The sequence below is a fragment of the Petaurus breviceps genome, unplaced genomic scaffold (genome assembly GCF_028583685.1).
Source record: "Petaurus breviceps papuanus isolate PSGF00001 unplaced genomic scaffold, PetGlider_PUasm1.0 188, whole genome shotgun sequence".
In the NCBI taxonomy this organism is placed as follows: domain Eukaryota; kingdom Metazoa; phylum Chordata; class Mammalia; order Diprotodontia; family Petauridae; genus Petaurus; species Petaurus breviceps.
The window spans coordinates 40,781,556-40,797,008 of record NW_027185804.1 but is presented as its reverse complement, the minus strand read 5'-3'; the positions used below and the strand labels follow the sequence as shown (position 1 = coordinate 40,797,008).

At 36.3% G+C, this 15,453-nt stretch overlaps 1 protein-coding gene across 1 annotated transcript; it reads right to left on the bottom strand.

Annotated features, from left to right (window-relative positions):
• Positions 1-582: 582 nt before the first annotated feature.
• Positions 583-9,308, bottom strand: LOC138163538 (olfactory receptor 5D18-like). Its single transcript, XM_069090990.1, has 2 exons — positions 8,356-9,308; positions 583-606 (listed from the first exon to the last, which is right to left on the bottom strand). Exons 1-2 carry the CDS (start codon positions 9,283-9,285, stop codon positions 583-585), a joined length of 954 nt encoding a protein of 317 aa, XP_068947091.1. The 5' UTR covers positions 9,286-9,308.
• Between the last annotated feature and the right edge of the window lie 6,145 nt (positions 9,309-15,453).

The window sequence follows — 15,453 nt, the reverse complement described above, 5'->3', positions numbered from 1 at the left end:
ATGGAATGTGTTTAAGAGTGTATAAAGATTAGGATTAGCCAAATTTTTCCCTGTGGAATATTGGGACAGTAATTGTTAGGTCCACGAGTGTGAGAGACACTGCAGCAGTCCAAGATATCAGAGGGAGTGCACGTGACTTCTGAGGGGCAGGGGCTTGGAGATATGGAGGCTGACTCTGCTGGGCCATAAAGGCCGACATGGCATTGAACACAGGGCTGTGGGGGCCGACTCTGCTGGGTTGGGAAAGGCCGACATGGCACTGAGCATGCCCCACAAACACGGACTCCTCTTAACACATACTTCTTTGCCCTGCACTCGGGAGACTGCACAATTGGCTCCCACATGACAGGTGACAAGGGGGCAGCCAGAAAGTGCACATGGCTTTCTGAGGGACGTTGTTGGGACAGCTTTGCCTGGGGGTTAACCAACCAGGGACAAGGGAGTTTCGGGCGCAGTGACGGGAGAGTGATACTCTGCATGGCAGTGCATATAGGACTTCTGGAAAGGACGTTGCTCCTTGGTCTTATACAACGTACTTGGGAAAGAACATGATTGGCCCCGCAAGGCGTGCCCCAGCAAGGCTTATAAATTGGGGAGAGAGAGGAAGTGAGGGAGTTCACTTAGTTCCTGTTTAGTTCCTGCTTAGTTCCAGTTCTGCCTGGAAGTGATTTAGTTCCTGTGCCTGTTCCTGTGCTTGCTTGTGGTGCTGTTAAGATGTAACAGAATAAACAGCTTCGCATCATACTTTCCATGTCCTGGGTGTTCTGTTGGGGTCAGTTCTTCTTGGAGACAAGAAGCCAGCGACATCCGAAGACCTTGTATAAGGTAAGATAAGGCTGGTGTTGGGACCGGGACCCCAACAAGTAATGAATAAAAAAATCTTACTGCAGTGTTAAGATTCTTTAATTCAGAATTTGACTAAGATTTTTTGAAAACCTATACAAAGGTCAATAAAAAGGTCCATTTTGCTCCTCAAATCTTACTGAAAAAAGCTCTAAAGGTGATTTTCTTAGACTTTGACTAGTGACAAAATACATATCAGAATTTGGATTGTTTTGAAACTGGAGCATGTGTGCAGTGTTATAATTCTGAATTGCCCTCAACCTCCACCCTCATAGTTAAAAAAAAATAAATGAGTTGTGAGGCTATGGGATTAAAAAAAATCTGTGGCAAATTTTGGAACATCATTGCCTTCAAGCATCTTGCATCTTTGTAGGGGAGTGATGATCAGAAAAGGGAATTTTGGTCCAAGCATTCATAGAGATTGCGAAAGAGGCCATAAATGGTAGGATTTCCGTGGCCTTTCCAGTAGTAATGATAGCATTGCCTAGTTCATTGTTTTTATACAAAAAGAGAACGTGGTAGTTAGTAGTGCATGTGTATATGGAGGGAGATTGTGGTGGAGATGATAAAAGAACAGTAGGTTAGAAGACAAGATTCTTATACTATGGTATACTCATGAGTTTTTGGATTTGATGATATATATGTCCTTCAGTCAGATAGATGCAGTAGGTTAGAATATTCTTTACTTACTTCTTTACCCATCTATATCAACAAGCACCCCAGTATCCCCAGGGTGTCTGCCAACACAGGTTCTTAGATCTTCTTTGATAAAGGAAAGCAACTCAAAATGGGTTAACAAGCTTACTTTAATCAGTCAAATATGTATCGTTTACCTAGTTCAGAGGGAAAAAGTCAGCACCCTGAACTTCAGAATATACAGACAGAATTATCAAGACAGAGAAACAGATCAAGTAGACAGATTTCCAAACTGTCCAACCATTACATCCATACCAAATCAACATCTGGGTTTCATCAACATCTGGGTTTTTCAAAGCCGGGGGGCTCTCAACAACGGCTTCCCAGAGTCTCATCTGATCAAATCACAAAACACTTCTCAAAGTGAGCCCCAAAACAAAGCTACATTTCAGGGCTTATATAGCCTTCTCCTGTCTCAGATAATGTAACCACCTTCCAGACCCACTGGCCAATCAAAAAGTATCTACTGAAAAACCAGGCTCCAGGTGCACTTTAGCCTGGGGGCAGGGAAGGTCTTAAAAATTTACATTCCCATTACACCATCATGACTTCTTAGACCCTGAGAGAAATCTGGAAATAATGTGTATTCACTCCTACAAGATTTGGTGTTGGACAGGATCTCTTCCTGGTTGTTATATTGTTGGGAGAGCAAGAACAGATAACTTGCAAAATTCCCATATTCTGTGGATCTAGTTGTAGAGGACAATGGTAACTCAAATCAACAAAAAATTTATTAGTGCATATGATATACCAGGCACTGGGATAAGAAGAAAGAAAAAAAGTCCCTGGACTCAAGTACATACCAATCTAAATGCATTATACTTTGGGTCTTTATTTAGATAAAAATTATTTTTTTGTTGTGACATCACTTCATTTCTCTAAGTAAAACATTCCATTGTTCTTCAAATTATTCTTTTATGGCCTGAATGTAAGTCCTTCAACATTTTTCTTTGCTATATTCTTTTTGGCAGTTTCCAGTTTGTCAATGAATGATACAGTTACAATTTTGTCTAATCAATGTAGAGTACAGTGGATCAATCAGCACACTAAATGGTCACTGATAGTGAAATAATCAATTGAATTTTCATTTTAAAAATCATATAAGATGGAAACAAAGAAGAATGAGCATTTTTATTGAGGTCAGCAAAATGACTGAGGCAAGCATTTGTTTCCTTAATTTATTTTACTGTAAGGCAGTCATATTACAGACTGACTGAGGGGACTCATATTGCATATCCTAAACCATAATTTTACAAACGCAACTATTAAAATATACAATCAGAACTCATTGTGATCAATATTCAGAATAACAACATCTATTTAGAAGTTTAAGATTTTTATTTCGGTACCTCTATATAATCAATATAGTAACTGAAAATATTTAATTGTTCTAATGAAGCAAAATCAATAAAGTATTATTAAATCATTTTCTCTTTTTGGGTTTGTTTACAAAATCCTTTCCAAATATTTCTATTAAATAAAGATTTAGTGGATAACACAATACAATTTCCCAAGAGAAAATGTCTATTTTATTTATTCATTTAAAAAAAATTAGCTTTCCTGAACATCTATTATTTTCCCATAATAATGTCAGGCAAATAGGTCACTATTGTCTATCTCAGAGTTTCAGATTTCTTTTTCAAAAACAATTATTAAAATAAGATCATATCTTTATCTACCCATGAAAACAGCTGCAGTAAAACCCCAATATGAGGATTTATATCTAGAGCATCCTACTCAATTTTCATAAGGTCTGAAGATACTAAGAAGGAGGCATTCTGAGACAAATATGACCCCCACACATACCAAAACACGCAAACATACAAATACAATATAGCACTGTGTGTTCCCCATGTGTGCTGCTGGTATGTGATACTAAAGGAGGAGCTCTGCCATTTAGCTTAGTCCAGATGTAGGTTATTCTTTCAACTGATTTCTCTCAACACAAATGAAAAATATTTCCAGGTAGACCAGTGAAGCTCATGTACACTATAATGTTATGACTCATAGTTAACAATATGTACCTTGTAGGACATCTATCTATCATTTATTTTGTTTTTTTTTAAATATTCCAAGTACCAAATAATTATTTCTAAAATATACTGTAGGTATAAAGCTCATTGAAAAATCAATGTCCAGGGGCGGCCAGGTAGCACAGTGAATAAAAGCACCGGCCCCAGTGTCGGGATGACCTGGGGATCGACTCTGGGATCAGACACTTAACACCCACCCAGGAACACCTGGCCATGTAACCTTGAGCAAGTTACTTAACCCCAATTGCTTACGGGAGGCCAGGTGGCTCAGCGAGTTAAGAGCACTGGCCCCAGTGTTGGGATGACCTGAGGATTGAATCCAGGCTCGGATACTTAGCACCACACCCAGAAATAACTGGCCATGTAACCTTGAGAAAGTTACTTAACCCAATTGCTTTAAAAAAAAAAAAAAAGAAAAATCAATGTCCATGTTCATTCAGAACATGCATTTCTCTCTTTTTTTATACATAAAATATATTTTCCCCCTAATTACATGTTTTTAATTTAAATTTTATATTTATTTTTAGTTTACATCATTCATTTCTACAAGATCTTGAGTTACAAATTTTTTCCCCATATTTCCCCTACCCACCACCTCAAAACAGTGAACCCACTGTATACCCCTTTCCCCTAACTGCTGTCTCCTATATCTTCCCCCATCCCTCTGTGAGTAGACAAGAGGGATCTCTATACCACAGTGCCTTTATATCTTATTTCCCAGTTGCTTGTAAGAAAATAATAATAATTTATATATATATATATATATATATATATATATATATATATATATATATATGAGAGAGAGAGATAGAGACAGAGATAAACATTTGATTTTAAAACTTTGAATTCTATATTCTTTTCCTTCATCCCTTATCACCCACCCTTACTGGGAAGATAAGAAATTCAATATAAGTTCTACATGTATAGCTACACAAAACATTTCCATAGTGGATATATTGTAAAAGATTGACTATATTTCCTTCCATCCTATCCCACCCCTGACTTGTTCTATTCTCTACTTTGACCTTGTCATTTTTCAAAAGTGTGTTCTTCCAACTTCCCTCCACCCCAATCTGCCCTCCCCTCCATCTTACTCCCTATCATCCCCTTCCCCCCTAATCTCCTGTAGGGTGACATATCCTATTTAATGTATATGCCATTCCCTTCCTAAGCCAAATTCAATGAGAGTAAGGTTGATTCATTTCCTTTTGCCTACCTGTTCTTCCCCTCCATTGTAACAGTTTTCACTTGCCTTTTCTATATGGGATAATTTACCCCATTCTGTCTCTCCCCATCTCCTCTCATTATATTCCTCTCTCACCTCTCAATTTTACCTTTTAAGTATCATCCCTTCCTATTCAACTGGTACTGTCCACTCTGTCTATGTATACCTGTAGACATATATACATACACTCATATATGTATTCATAAATCAATATACCCTCCTATATAGACATGTGTAAATATGTATACACACATATGTATACATGTGCATATATATACACATTTATATTTCCTTCAACAATTCTCATACTGACAAAAGTTTCATAAGTTAAAATTATTGTGTTTCCATATAGGAATGTAAATATTTTGACTTTGATCATTTTCTTATGTTTACTTTTCCCTGTTTACTGTCTCATGCTTCTCTGGCTTCTTGTATCTGAATGTCAAATTTTCTATTTAACTCTTTATTTTCATCAAGAATGCTTGAAAGTCCTCTATTTCATTGAATGACCATATTTTCCCCTGAAATGTGATATTCAGTTTTTCTGGGTAGGTGATTCTTGGTTTTAATCCTCACTCCTTTTGCCTCCAGATTATCATATCCCAAGCCCTTCTATCCCTCAGTGTAGAAGCTTCTCGGTCCTGTGTTATCCTGATTGTGTTTTCACAATTTTAAAATTGTTTCTTCCTGGCTGCTTGTTATATTTTCTCCTTGATCTGGGAACTCCAGAACCTGGCTATAATAATCCTAAAAGTTTTCTTTGTGGGACCTTTTTCAAGAGGCGATGGGTAGATTCTTTCAACCTCTATTTTGCCCTTTGGTTCTAAAACATCAGGGACATTTTTCTTGAGAATTTCTTGAAGGAAGATTTCTAGGTTCTTTTTTTGATCATGGCTTTTAGGTAGTCCACTAATTTTTAAATTATCTCTCCTGGATCTATTTTCCAGGTCAGTGGTTTGTTCAATGAGATATTTCACATTGCCTTCTATTTTTTCATTTGTTTGTATCAGTTAAATAGTATCTTGATTTCTCATAAAGTCACTAGCTTCCATTTGCTCTGATCTAATTCTGAAGGAATTATTCTCTTCAGTGAGCTTTGAAGATTCTTTTTCCTCAGGCAAATTTGGGTTTTTAAGACATTCTTCTCCTCATTGGCTTTTTGGGCCTCTTTTGCCATTTGAGTTAGTCTATTTTTAAGGTGTTATTTTCTTCAGTCATGTTGTTGACTCCATTTTCATGATTTTCTTGCATCATTTTCCTTTCTCTTCCCATTTTTTCTCGACTTCTCTTATTTGGTTTTCAACTATCTTTCTCCTCTATGATCTGTAACCAATTCATATTTTTCTTGGAAGCTTTTGGTAAAGGAATACTGATTTCATTTTCTTCCTCCTGTTCCATGTTTTGATCCTTTTTGTCTCCAAAAAAAAAAGGAATCCAAAGTAGGATTTCTGGGCTTGCTTTTCTTCCTTTGCTTGTTCAAGTTGACACTCAATTAGGTTGAGCTTCTTGCCACAGTAGAACTCTGCTTCCAGAGAGGAGAGATTTGTCCCAAATCCCAGATCCAAGCAGATTAAAGCAAGAATGATTAGCTCTCAGAATGTTTGCTTGTTCCCCTTACAATCTGCAGGCCAGGAGCTCTGAAGCAGCCACATGGTGGTGGCTGCATGGCTGGTACACCTCAGCCACTTCTCCCTACAGGGGAGGGGTGGGGCAGAGGCTGAACTGCACTCCCAGACCCCCTGTTTACAAAGTCCACTGATCTCTCACTTTGTCTTTGGCATTTATGGTTTGATAATTATGGAAACTGGCACAGCTCCTGGTGATCCACTCTCCCAAAGTGCCTCCAGCCATGGCTGGTCCAGCTGCCCTGAGGCTAAAACCAGTGGTTCAGGTGGGGCTGGGCTTTGCCCCCAGGGTGCTGCAATGGATCCTTATTGCTTGGCTCTCTTCAGCAAGAGGTTGATTTCTTTCTGTCACTTTGGGGGTTCTGTAGCTCTGAAGTTTGTTTATAATCATTTTTATAGTTATTTGAGGTGTTTATGGGGGGAGTGCAGGGAGTTTTCCTGCTTCTATGCCTCTGTCTTGGCTCCTCCTACATTTTTCTCTGTTTCAAAAATATGGATATTATGTTTTTATATTGAAAACATTTCATTATTATCCTTTTTCTTTGATCTGTCTCACTTAAGAAAACATTTTTAAAGCAAAACTAATAATATAGTGATATCATCTCAAAGTATGTGTAACATTCTATATTTGCAGGATCCCTGTATTTTTCCAGTTTTAATATTTTTTAATGAACATAATGCCATTTTATTTCTCTCCTTTACATCCTGCATATCTTTGAAAAAAAGAGGGAAAGGAAAGATTCCTTGTCACAAAAATTCAATGTCTAGCATACCAAATTTCCTCATTTGTTGTTCGCAAAAAAATAATATATACTTTTCATTTTGCACCCTAAATCTTTCATCACTATGTCAGGAGACTGATGGAAGGTTTCATCATTGATCCTCTGAAAAATCAGATATTCATTACAATTATCACAGACAGTCATTATATTTATCATAGTTCTTACAACAATCTATGTCATTGGTATTTTCAATTCTATTGCTATTTAATAACTGGATTTTCCCTGATTATTTTAGTCCTCAAAATACTTCAACAGTTTTCATTTTAATTATAATGATTCTAGTCCTCTTGAAATATGCATTAGCTCATATGAGATTTTCTAAGTCTTTTTGAAAATGTGTATTTCCTCATTTCTTACCACACCATTTATTTCATTACATTAATATATAAGAATTCATTTCACCATTTTTTATTTATTTTATTTGATATTTAGTTTCCACTTTTTGGTACAGAGACTTTCCTCTTTCCTTGATCCTTTTAGGTGTATGCCAAGCAGTAGAATAGCTGAGTCAAAGGGGACATGCTGTTTTTCACCTTTTTAGGTATAATTCCAAGTTTCCTTCCTTAATATTTGTCCACACCCACAGGTCCACCTGCAGTGTATTTGTCAATGGTCTCTTCAATATTTTTTTTGGTAATATTTAATAATATGATAGATGTGAAGTTATTAGATTTTCTTTAATGTGCATATTTTTATTTCAGAGTTGTTAGAAATTATTTGCTCATATTTATAGATAAACTGGGTGTCTTCCCTTGGGAACTATCTGTTTATATAACTTTCCATTTATTAATTGGGGAAGAGCTTTATATTTTGTGAATTTTTATTAGAAATGAGACTGAATGAATGAAATGTGTTGCAATTATTTTTTAGAAAATCTTTCCTTTGCAATATTAGTTTAATATTTTGTGAAAAATGTATTAATTTTATCAAATCAAAATGATCAATTTATCATTTCATCATTGTAATTCACTGTTTTATCATGGAGTTTTCTTCTATATTGATCTAATAAGCTATCTATTCCATATATCTCTAAATTGATTATGTGACCTTTTTTCATCTAGGTTCATTATCCAATTGGTGTGAGCTATTGGTCTTTATGTTTGGCATTAGAAAATTTTAATTATTTGGAGACATGGTCAGGGAGGTGAAATTTTAATTTCCATTAATTTTATGACTGTTTCTTTTACATCTTTGTTCCTCAGGCTATAGATTAGGGGATTGAGCATGGGGATCACCACTGTATAAAACACCGAAGCTACTTTGACTGTGTTTCGAGAGTTCTTGGAGTTAGGAACACAGTAGAGAAAGAGGATGGTCCCATGAAAGATAGTGATAGCCATCAGGTGAGAGGCACATGTGGAGAAAGCTTTACGACGCCCACTGGATGAATTCATCTTCAGAACCGTGACAAAAATGAATACATAAGAGGCCAGGATAATCAAAAGTGTGCTCACTTCATTAAAAGTGGCAGAGATGAAAAGCATCATCTGGTTCAAATGTGTATCAGAATAAGAGAGAGTAAGAAGTGACGAGAACTCACAGAAAAAGTGATTAATCATGTTTGAACCATGAAATGATAATTGGACAGCAGAACATGTGAGTAGAAGGGAGCAGACTGTACCCCATGTATACGATCCAACTACCAAAAGGGCACAAAGCTTCTGGGACATGGCAACTGTATACAGCAAAGGATTACAAATAGCCACAAAGCGATCATAGGCCATTACTGCCAGCAGGAATGACTCAGTCACTACAAAGGTACAGAAGAAAAAAAATTGTGCCAAACACCCAGAGAAGGAGATGTTTCTGTCCTCTATGAGTAAATCAACTAACATTTTGGGAGCAATGATGGAGGAATAACAGAAATCCACAAAGGACAAATGGCTTAGGAAAAAGTACATAGGGGTGTGGAGTTTGGGATTGATTCGAATAATAGCAATCATTCCGAGATTTCCCACCACAGTTATGGAATATACAGTCAGGAACACCAAGAAAAGGGGCACTTGAAGGTCTGGATAATCTGAGAAACCCAAGAGGACAAATGTTGCTAGAGAACTGTGATTTCCCTCACTGGTCACCATGGTTCATGCTGGAGAAAAGAATCAGAAAGTCTGTCCTGAAAAAAAAAAAATAAAGGGTATTTAAAAAAATATATTAAGTGCTCATTCTTTACTATGGTACCCATTGAGCGTATAAAATGAAAACAACCCAAAATTATACCCTCCCCCAAATTCTCTACTTTCAGGGTGCTGGTATTTTAATGGGTATTCATATAGGTTAAATAGCTTGGGAAGAGTTATTGATGTTAATTGGGGTCTCCAGTCTACTACTGAATTGCATCTGATCTAAACCTGAGCAAAACTATCCACTTTGACATATCTGACAAGTCAGCTTTTGCTTGATAATGTCCAGGGGATGAGAAGTTAATACCTTGCAAGACAGACTTTTCCAATTTGGGGTGGCTATAAGTGTTTGCATAGCACCCCCTCCCAACCTTATATTACCACCCCTCTGTGGTGCCATGCGGAACAACAACATCAATGATGGCAATAGCTCCCAGAATTTTTATTGGATGATACATAGAATTTGGGCAAACCTCAAAGAAAAGAGATCAGAGAGAGATGGAATGCTCAAAAGAAACATTTAAAATGAAACTAAATAGTTAACTTTAAAAAAGACATTTCAGAAAGTGCTTTGTAGGGAATAGGTTTCTTTGGACTAGGTTATTTGGATAGGTGGGAGAGGGGTGGGGAGATAAGGAAACTAACAGTGAAAGTTGAAGAATCACTGTGAGGGGGAATAAATGATCAAAGAGGGTGACTGTTCATCCCAGAAAAATGAATTTAGGTTGGTTAATAAGAGACCTAGAAGTTTGGGTTCAGAATAAAATCCCTCCAGAATATTAGATAGTTCAGGTCTGAGAATGATATTACTTACTTTCCTCCAAGGTAGGAGACTGATATAAGAAGGGATGGTGCTTTTCAAATTACCCTGAAGGAATTTTTCCCTTTCATGTGAAGTTAGAAAATTCTGAGTGATGGAGTAGGATTTTTATGAACTTTTCCCCTACGTCATTTTAGGGTAAAGGTTATAAATTTATTATTGTAAATATCTAGCACATACTTCATTCTACCTTTCAACAATTTTCTTCAAAATGGAGGTGGAAGGAATCTCCCACATGAAATCTTTCCTGATACATGTTCCTTCTTTTTTCCTACAGTATATTGTAATTATTTATCATGTACCTTTAAAAATATTCACATTTGCCCCCAACAAAATGTAAGACACAAGAAGTAAGGCACAGTTTTGTTCTTGTCATTGTTGTTGTTGTTGGGGTGTCATTGTATCCCTCCCCACACATTTAGCACTGTACTTTTTGTCTAGGAAGGAATTTACAAATGCACATTGATTTATTGATTTTATTTGATTTAGATCTATGCTGTAGCACATTGAAAGCCTCACAATCCTTTACTCTCATTCAGGGTGGTACACATGCCTCCCAACTTTCTGTCATGCAGGTTTATGTATGCATTTTAATAAGCAGACCATTTATACATTTTCCCCACATTTATTTATGCAAACATGAGTTAAATGGGGGTAAGGCACAGATTCCAAAGGCACTTCACTAGATAATTCTTCTCAAGTTGACATGGAATTATTAATCTTTGAATCTTACCTTTCAACAATTTATGAAATCAAAAATAATAATAATGATTAGTAATAGAAACAATAAAAACCATAATAATAAACATTCACAGAACACATGAAGTTTTGGTAAATAATTTGTAAATATCTCATTTTTTCATCCCCTGAAAACTAGGAAAGAGGTGTTATTTTACAAATCAAGAAAGTGAGGCAGATAAAAAGTCAAATGACTTGCCTAGGTTCAAACAATTAGTACCTAACAGAGCCTTTATTTGAGTTAATTTCTTCCTGATGTAAGATCAAGCAGATTATGTACTGTGTTAATTTTATTGCGCATCCAATTGTACTATAATTTTATTCAGATTTTTCCATCCTTTCCATGAAAAAAGAAATCTCTGGAGCGGCTAGGTGCCACAGTGAATAGAGCACTGGACCTGGAGTCTGGAGGACCTGAGTTCAAATCTGGCCTCAGGCACTTAACACAAAAACTAGCTGTGTCACCTTGGGCAAGTCACTTAATCCTAATCGCCCTACCTTCACCCCTCAAAAAAAAAAAAAGAATCTCCTCTCAGTTCTCTGTTGTTTTATTTTATATTCTTATCAACCCCAAGAAGATTTCAAATGTATTTTTCACTATTACTGTTATTGCTATTGTTACTATTTTTAGTTATTATTAAATGTTATTGTTTTACTTCTTAGTTTTATTAAAGCTCACATTTCAGGTCTTTGTTACTTTCGCCTAAAACTGAAAACTGATCATGTGTGGATTATAATGATGATATTAAATCATTTTCTTTAATAGTTCAACTAAATTACAGAATTGTTTCTAGGTGGATCTGAAGTTAGGATTAATGCCAATATAACAGAGCCATAACTATGACTCACATATATAATACCTTTGAGAGAAATGACTGAAACATTATTGAAACTGTGAACTAGATTGCTTTCTTTTACATAAAAAGGAAGTGATGCTCAGGAGAGGAAAATTACTTGGAGTAAATATTAATGATGCAGATTGTACTTAAAACTTTGTTGAGAATAATTTGTTTTATTTTATTGGATATGTTGTTAGGTATTTATCAATATACCACTGGATAGCGGCTTAGGATGAAAAGAGGATTGACAAATACATTCATTACCCCCAAAATTTAAGATGTTTGCAAATATTCTAGTGTAGAACCAATTCTTCTACTCTTGAAATGCTCATATGGTTTTCAGCAGACCTAGCTTCCTACAAGTCAGAACTAGGAGTTCTCTTATTTGATGAGTTGCTGGATTGAAGCAATGGGTAGATGTTTTAGGGAGGAAGATTTCTGTTGGAATAAAGGCGGGAACTCCTATTAAGACTATGTTAACTTGTAATAGGGTGCCTTGAGTAATAGATTTATTGTGCATTTATTGGATAAAAGGGTACAAAGCCAAAAGAGTCTATAAAGAACATGTATTTCAACCAAATCATTTTACAAATTGAGCAAATTGAGCCTTGAGATGTCAGAAAGTACGAGAACTGGGTTTAAGGACCAGCTCTTGTAACTCCAAATCCAGTGCTTTGTAACTAAAGGTGATGTCTCAGTTTGGCCCTTTGGAAGATTGGGGCCTAAGGATCTTACACAGGTATGGTACCCCAACTCTCATAGACTCAATATGCAGGGGGCTCCTGAGGAAAAATGTCTGGCAGAAACCGACCACACATAGAGCCAGCTGACTCTGACAGAGTTTAGGAATGAGAGTCAGAAAGAACCTTTGAAGTGCTTTAGTTTAACCCTCATATTTTATAATGGTGGAACTTCAGGCCAAATTAGGTCCAAGGAAATAGTAAATGATAGCTCTGAAACTCAAGTTATTACTGTCCTGTCTTATGGCCAAATGCCCCCAAAGATGAAAAAAATAATCAAATCTTTCTTCAAATATGACACAAAATGCATACAAAATCAAGCAAATATCTGTCTCTCTAGAAGAATATAATTTTCTTAGCAACAAAGGAATTTTTGTTTTTCTTGGTATTTCTATTCTTGATTCACACATAGTACATACATAGTAAATAATGTTTTTATATGAAATAAATGAATGAATGAATAAAAAAGGATTTCTTCCTTTACTGACACTGACAAGTTGCAGGAGTGGGGGGAAGGAGAGTGTTTACTGGGATGCAGTCTGGAGAACATGGCTATTTCCTGAACTCTCACTATCTTCCTTAGTAAAATGCTTTCATTGCTGTTCAGGCTTCCTGAGGGAAATAAACTTTATTTACATCAAGAATTCTAGGCCATAATCTATAAGGGACCACAGGTAACATCTAGTTGAACTGCCTTATTATACAGATGAGAAAAGTAACACTCAAGGATGTTAGAAGACTGGCTCATTGTCACACATAATTTTTTTTTCTTTAGCAATTGGGGTTAAGTAACTTGGTCAAGGTTACACGGCCAGGTGTTTCTGGGTGGGTGCTGAGTGTCTGAGCCCGGGATTCAATCTCCAGGTCTTCTCAACACTGGAGCCGGTGCTCTTACTCGCTGTGCTACCTGGCTGCCTCAGTCACACATAATTATGCAACCAAAGTTATCTGACTCAAGAATCAGCATTTTTTCCCACTTTCCTAAGCTGGTAGGATATTACCAAGATAGTTTTATCATTATTCTATAATTAAAGTCCATTCTAAGTGCACAGAGAAGGGATAGAATGCAATTCTGGAGAGAATGCCTACTAGAGAACCTTTGCTTTTTGAAAGCTTTGTTAAGTCCCTGGATTGCAACCTATTTCCAGTCCATGTTTTTCTTTCATTGGCAGAATCTTTGTTCAGTCATTTTTGGCTATGTGGTCTAGTGAGGAGTACTCACTGAATTTGGGTTGGGAAGACCAAGGAGCAAGTCCTGAATATATATATTTTTTAATTCACTTCAACTAGGGTCCTTCACTTAACTGAAAACAAGTATAGCTTTTAGAGTCAAAAACATGGATCCCAATTTGTCACTTGCTAACTATGTAATGGTATAACCATAGAGGAAACACTATTTTCTTTAAGGTTCAGTTTTATCAGCTGTAAAATGTGGCTTTTAAAAAAGAGCCTTTCTAATTTTCTACCTTTTATATATCTTTTACATATGATCTTAAATATTAAGCATGTCCAGGAATGAAGACGGGCTGTGTAATCTGAGTTAAATGCTTCCACCTCCCTGGACTTCGGCTTACTCACCTGTGAAATGAGGAGAGGGTAGTTGTACTCTTTGATTGGTTGTAGTGATCAAGTCTAGCAGTTCTATCCCTTCACACTTTTTTGAAGTACAGTGTGATGTCACACCAGGGTAACAGGCTTCCACTCTTCTGAAATACTCAGCTGGGGTTCCTGCCACTCTAATGAAAGAAATATAAGCAAGGAGGCAGTTATCCACACAAAACACCTTTGATTCAGAAAGATCCTATTCCTTTAAAGAGAATGTTAAAAAGCAGCTCTTAGAGACAGTCAACTCAGCTAACTTTTATTAAGCCACACTACGTGTTTGGCATTATAGGCCTTGGAGACACAAAGACAAAACCAAAACTGTCCCATTTTTCAAAATTGAAAAATTTTAATTCAGCTGAGAAAACGAGGCATACTCTGTGCATTAAAATGAGTTTCATGAATCATGTAATGATCATTTTATGTTGCAGAGGAGGAAATTGTGTGGCAACTGGAAGGAAAAGGAGAGGCTTCTTGCTTGAAATAAGGTCTTCTTAAGTACAGTCCAGTTTTCCCTTTATTCCAGTTTGCTGCTAATTGTCAAATGGATGTTTTCAGCTTTGACTTTCAATGGAGATTACTCCAGACAGAGTATAGTATCATTGGAGAGAAACCTAACGTCCCCTTCTACTCTATGATAAGTTTCTACTCCACACCCCGCTATATACCTATACATCAGACTTCTGTTTTAATTGAAACTATCAATTTCACATTTATTCCTGGGGTTTCCTTCTCAGTATCAGAATTCACTATTGCTTTGTGGTTTGAACCAACTCAGCTCTAAGGAGATTTGAAGATAGATGTTGTAAAGCTTTTTTGCATAAATTTTAGTTTTTCAGGTGTTCGAAGGAAGTCCTCCCATATACAGCAACAATTCATATATGTAGTGGTAGGTAACTGCCACAACAAATAAAAGTGAGAAATACACAGCCATTCAATTTCCTAAGAAAGGTGGTTTCCTACTGAATATTCTTTTCATTTTTTAACTTCATTAATGTTTATATTCAGTGGGTTAATGAACAGTTATTTCTATGATGTGTTATAGAATTTTTTACGATATTATGAGAGTGTAATAGACCTTGTTTGGGAACTTTTAAAGCTACATTTTGTATCCCCCCCTTCACTATTGATAAAAAAATTACTCTGCTTTGTAATGTTACATATGTTTTTATTTAACTCTTTGACTCACCTTGAATTTATTATAATAGGGTACCAAGTTTGTGCTTCATGCTGTGATCTAGCTTTTCCTAATATATTAAAGAAAGATTTGATTGAAAGAAAGGAAGGAAGGAAGGAGGGAGGGAAAAAAGAAAGATAGATAGAAAGAAAGATAGAAAGAAAGGAAGGAAGGAAGGAAGGAAGGAAGGAAGGAAGGAAGGAAGGAAGG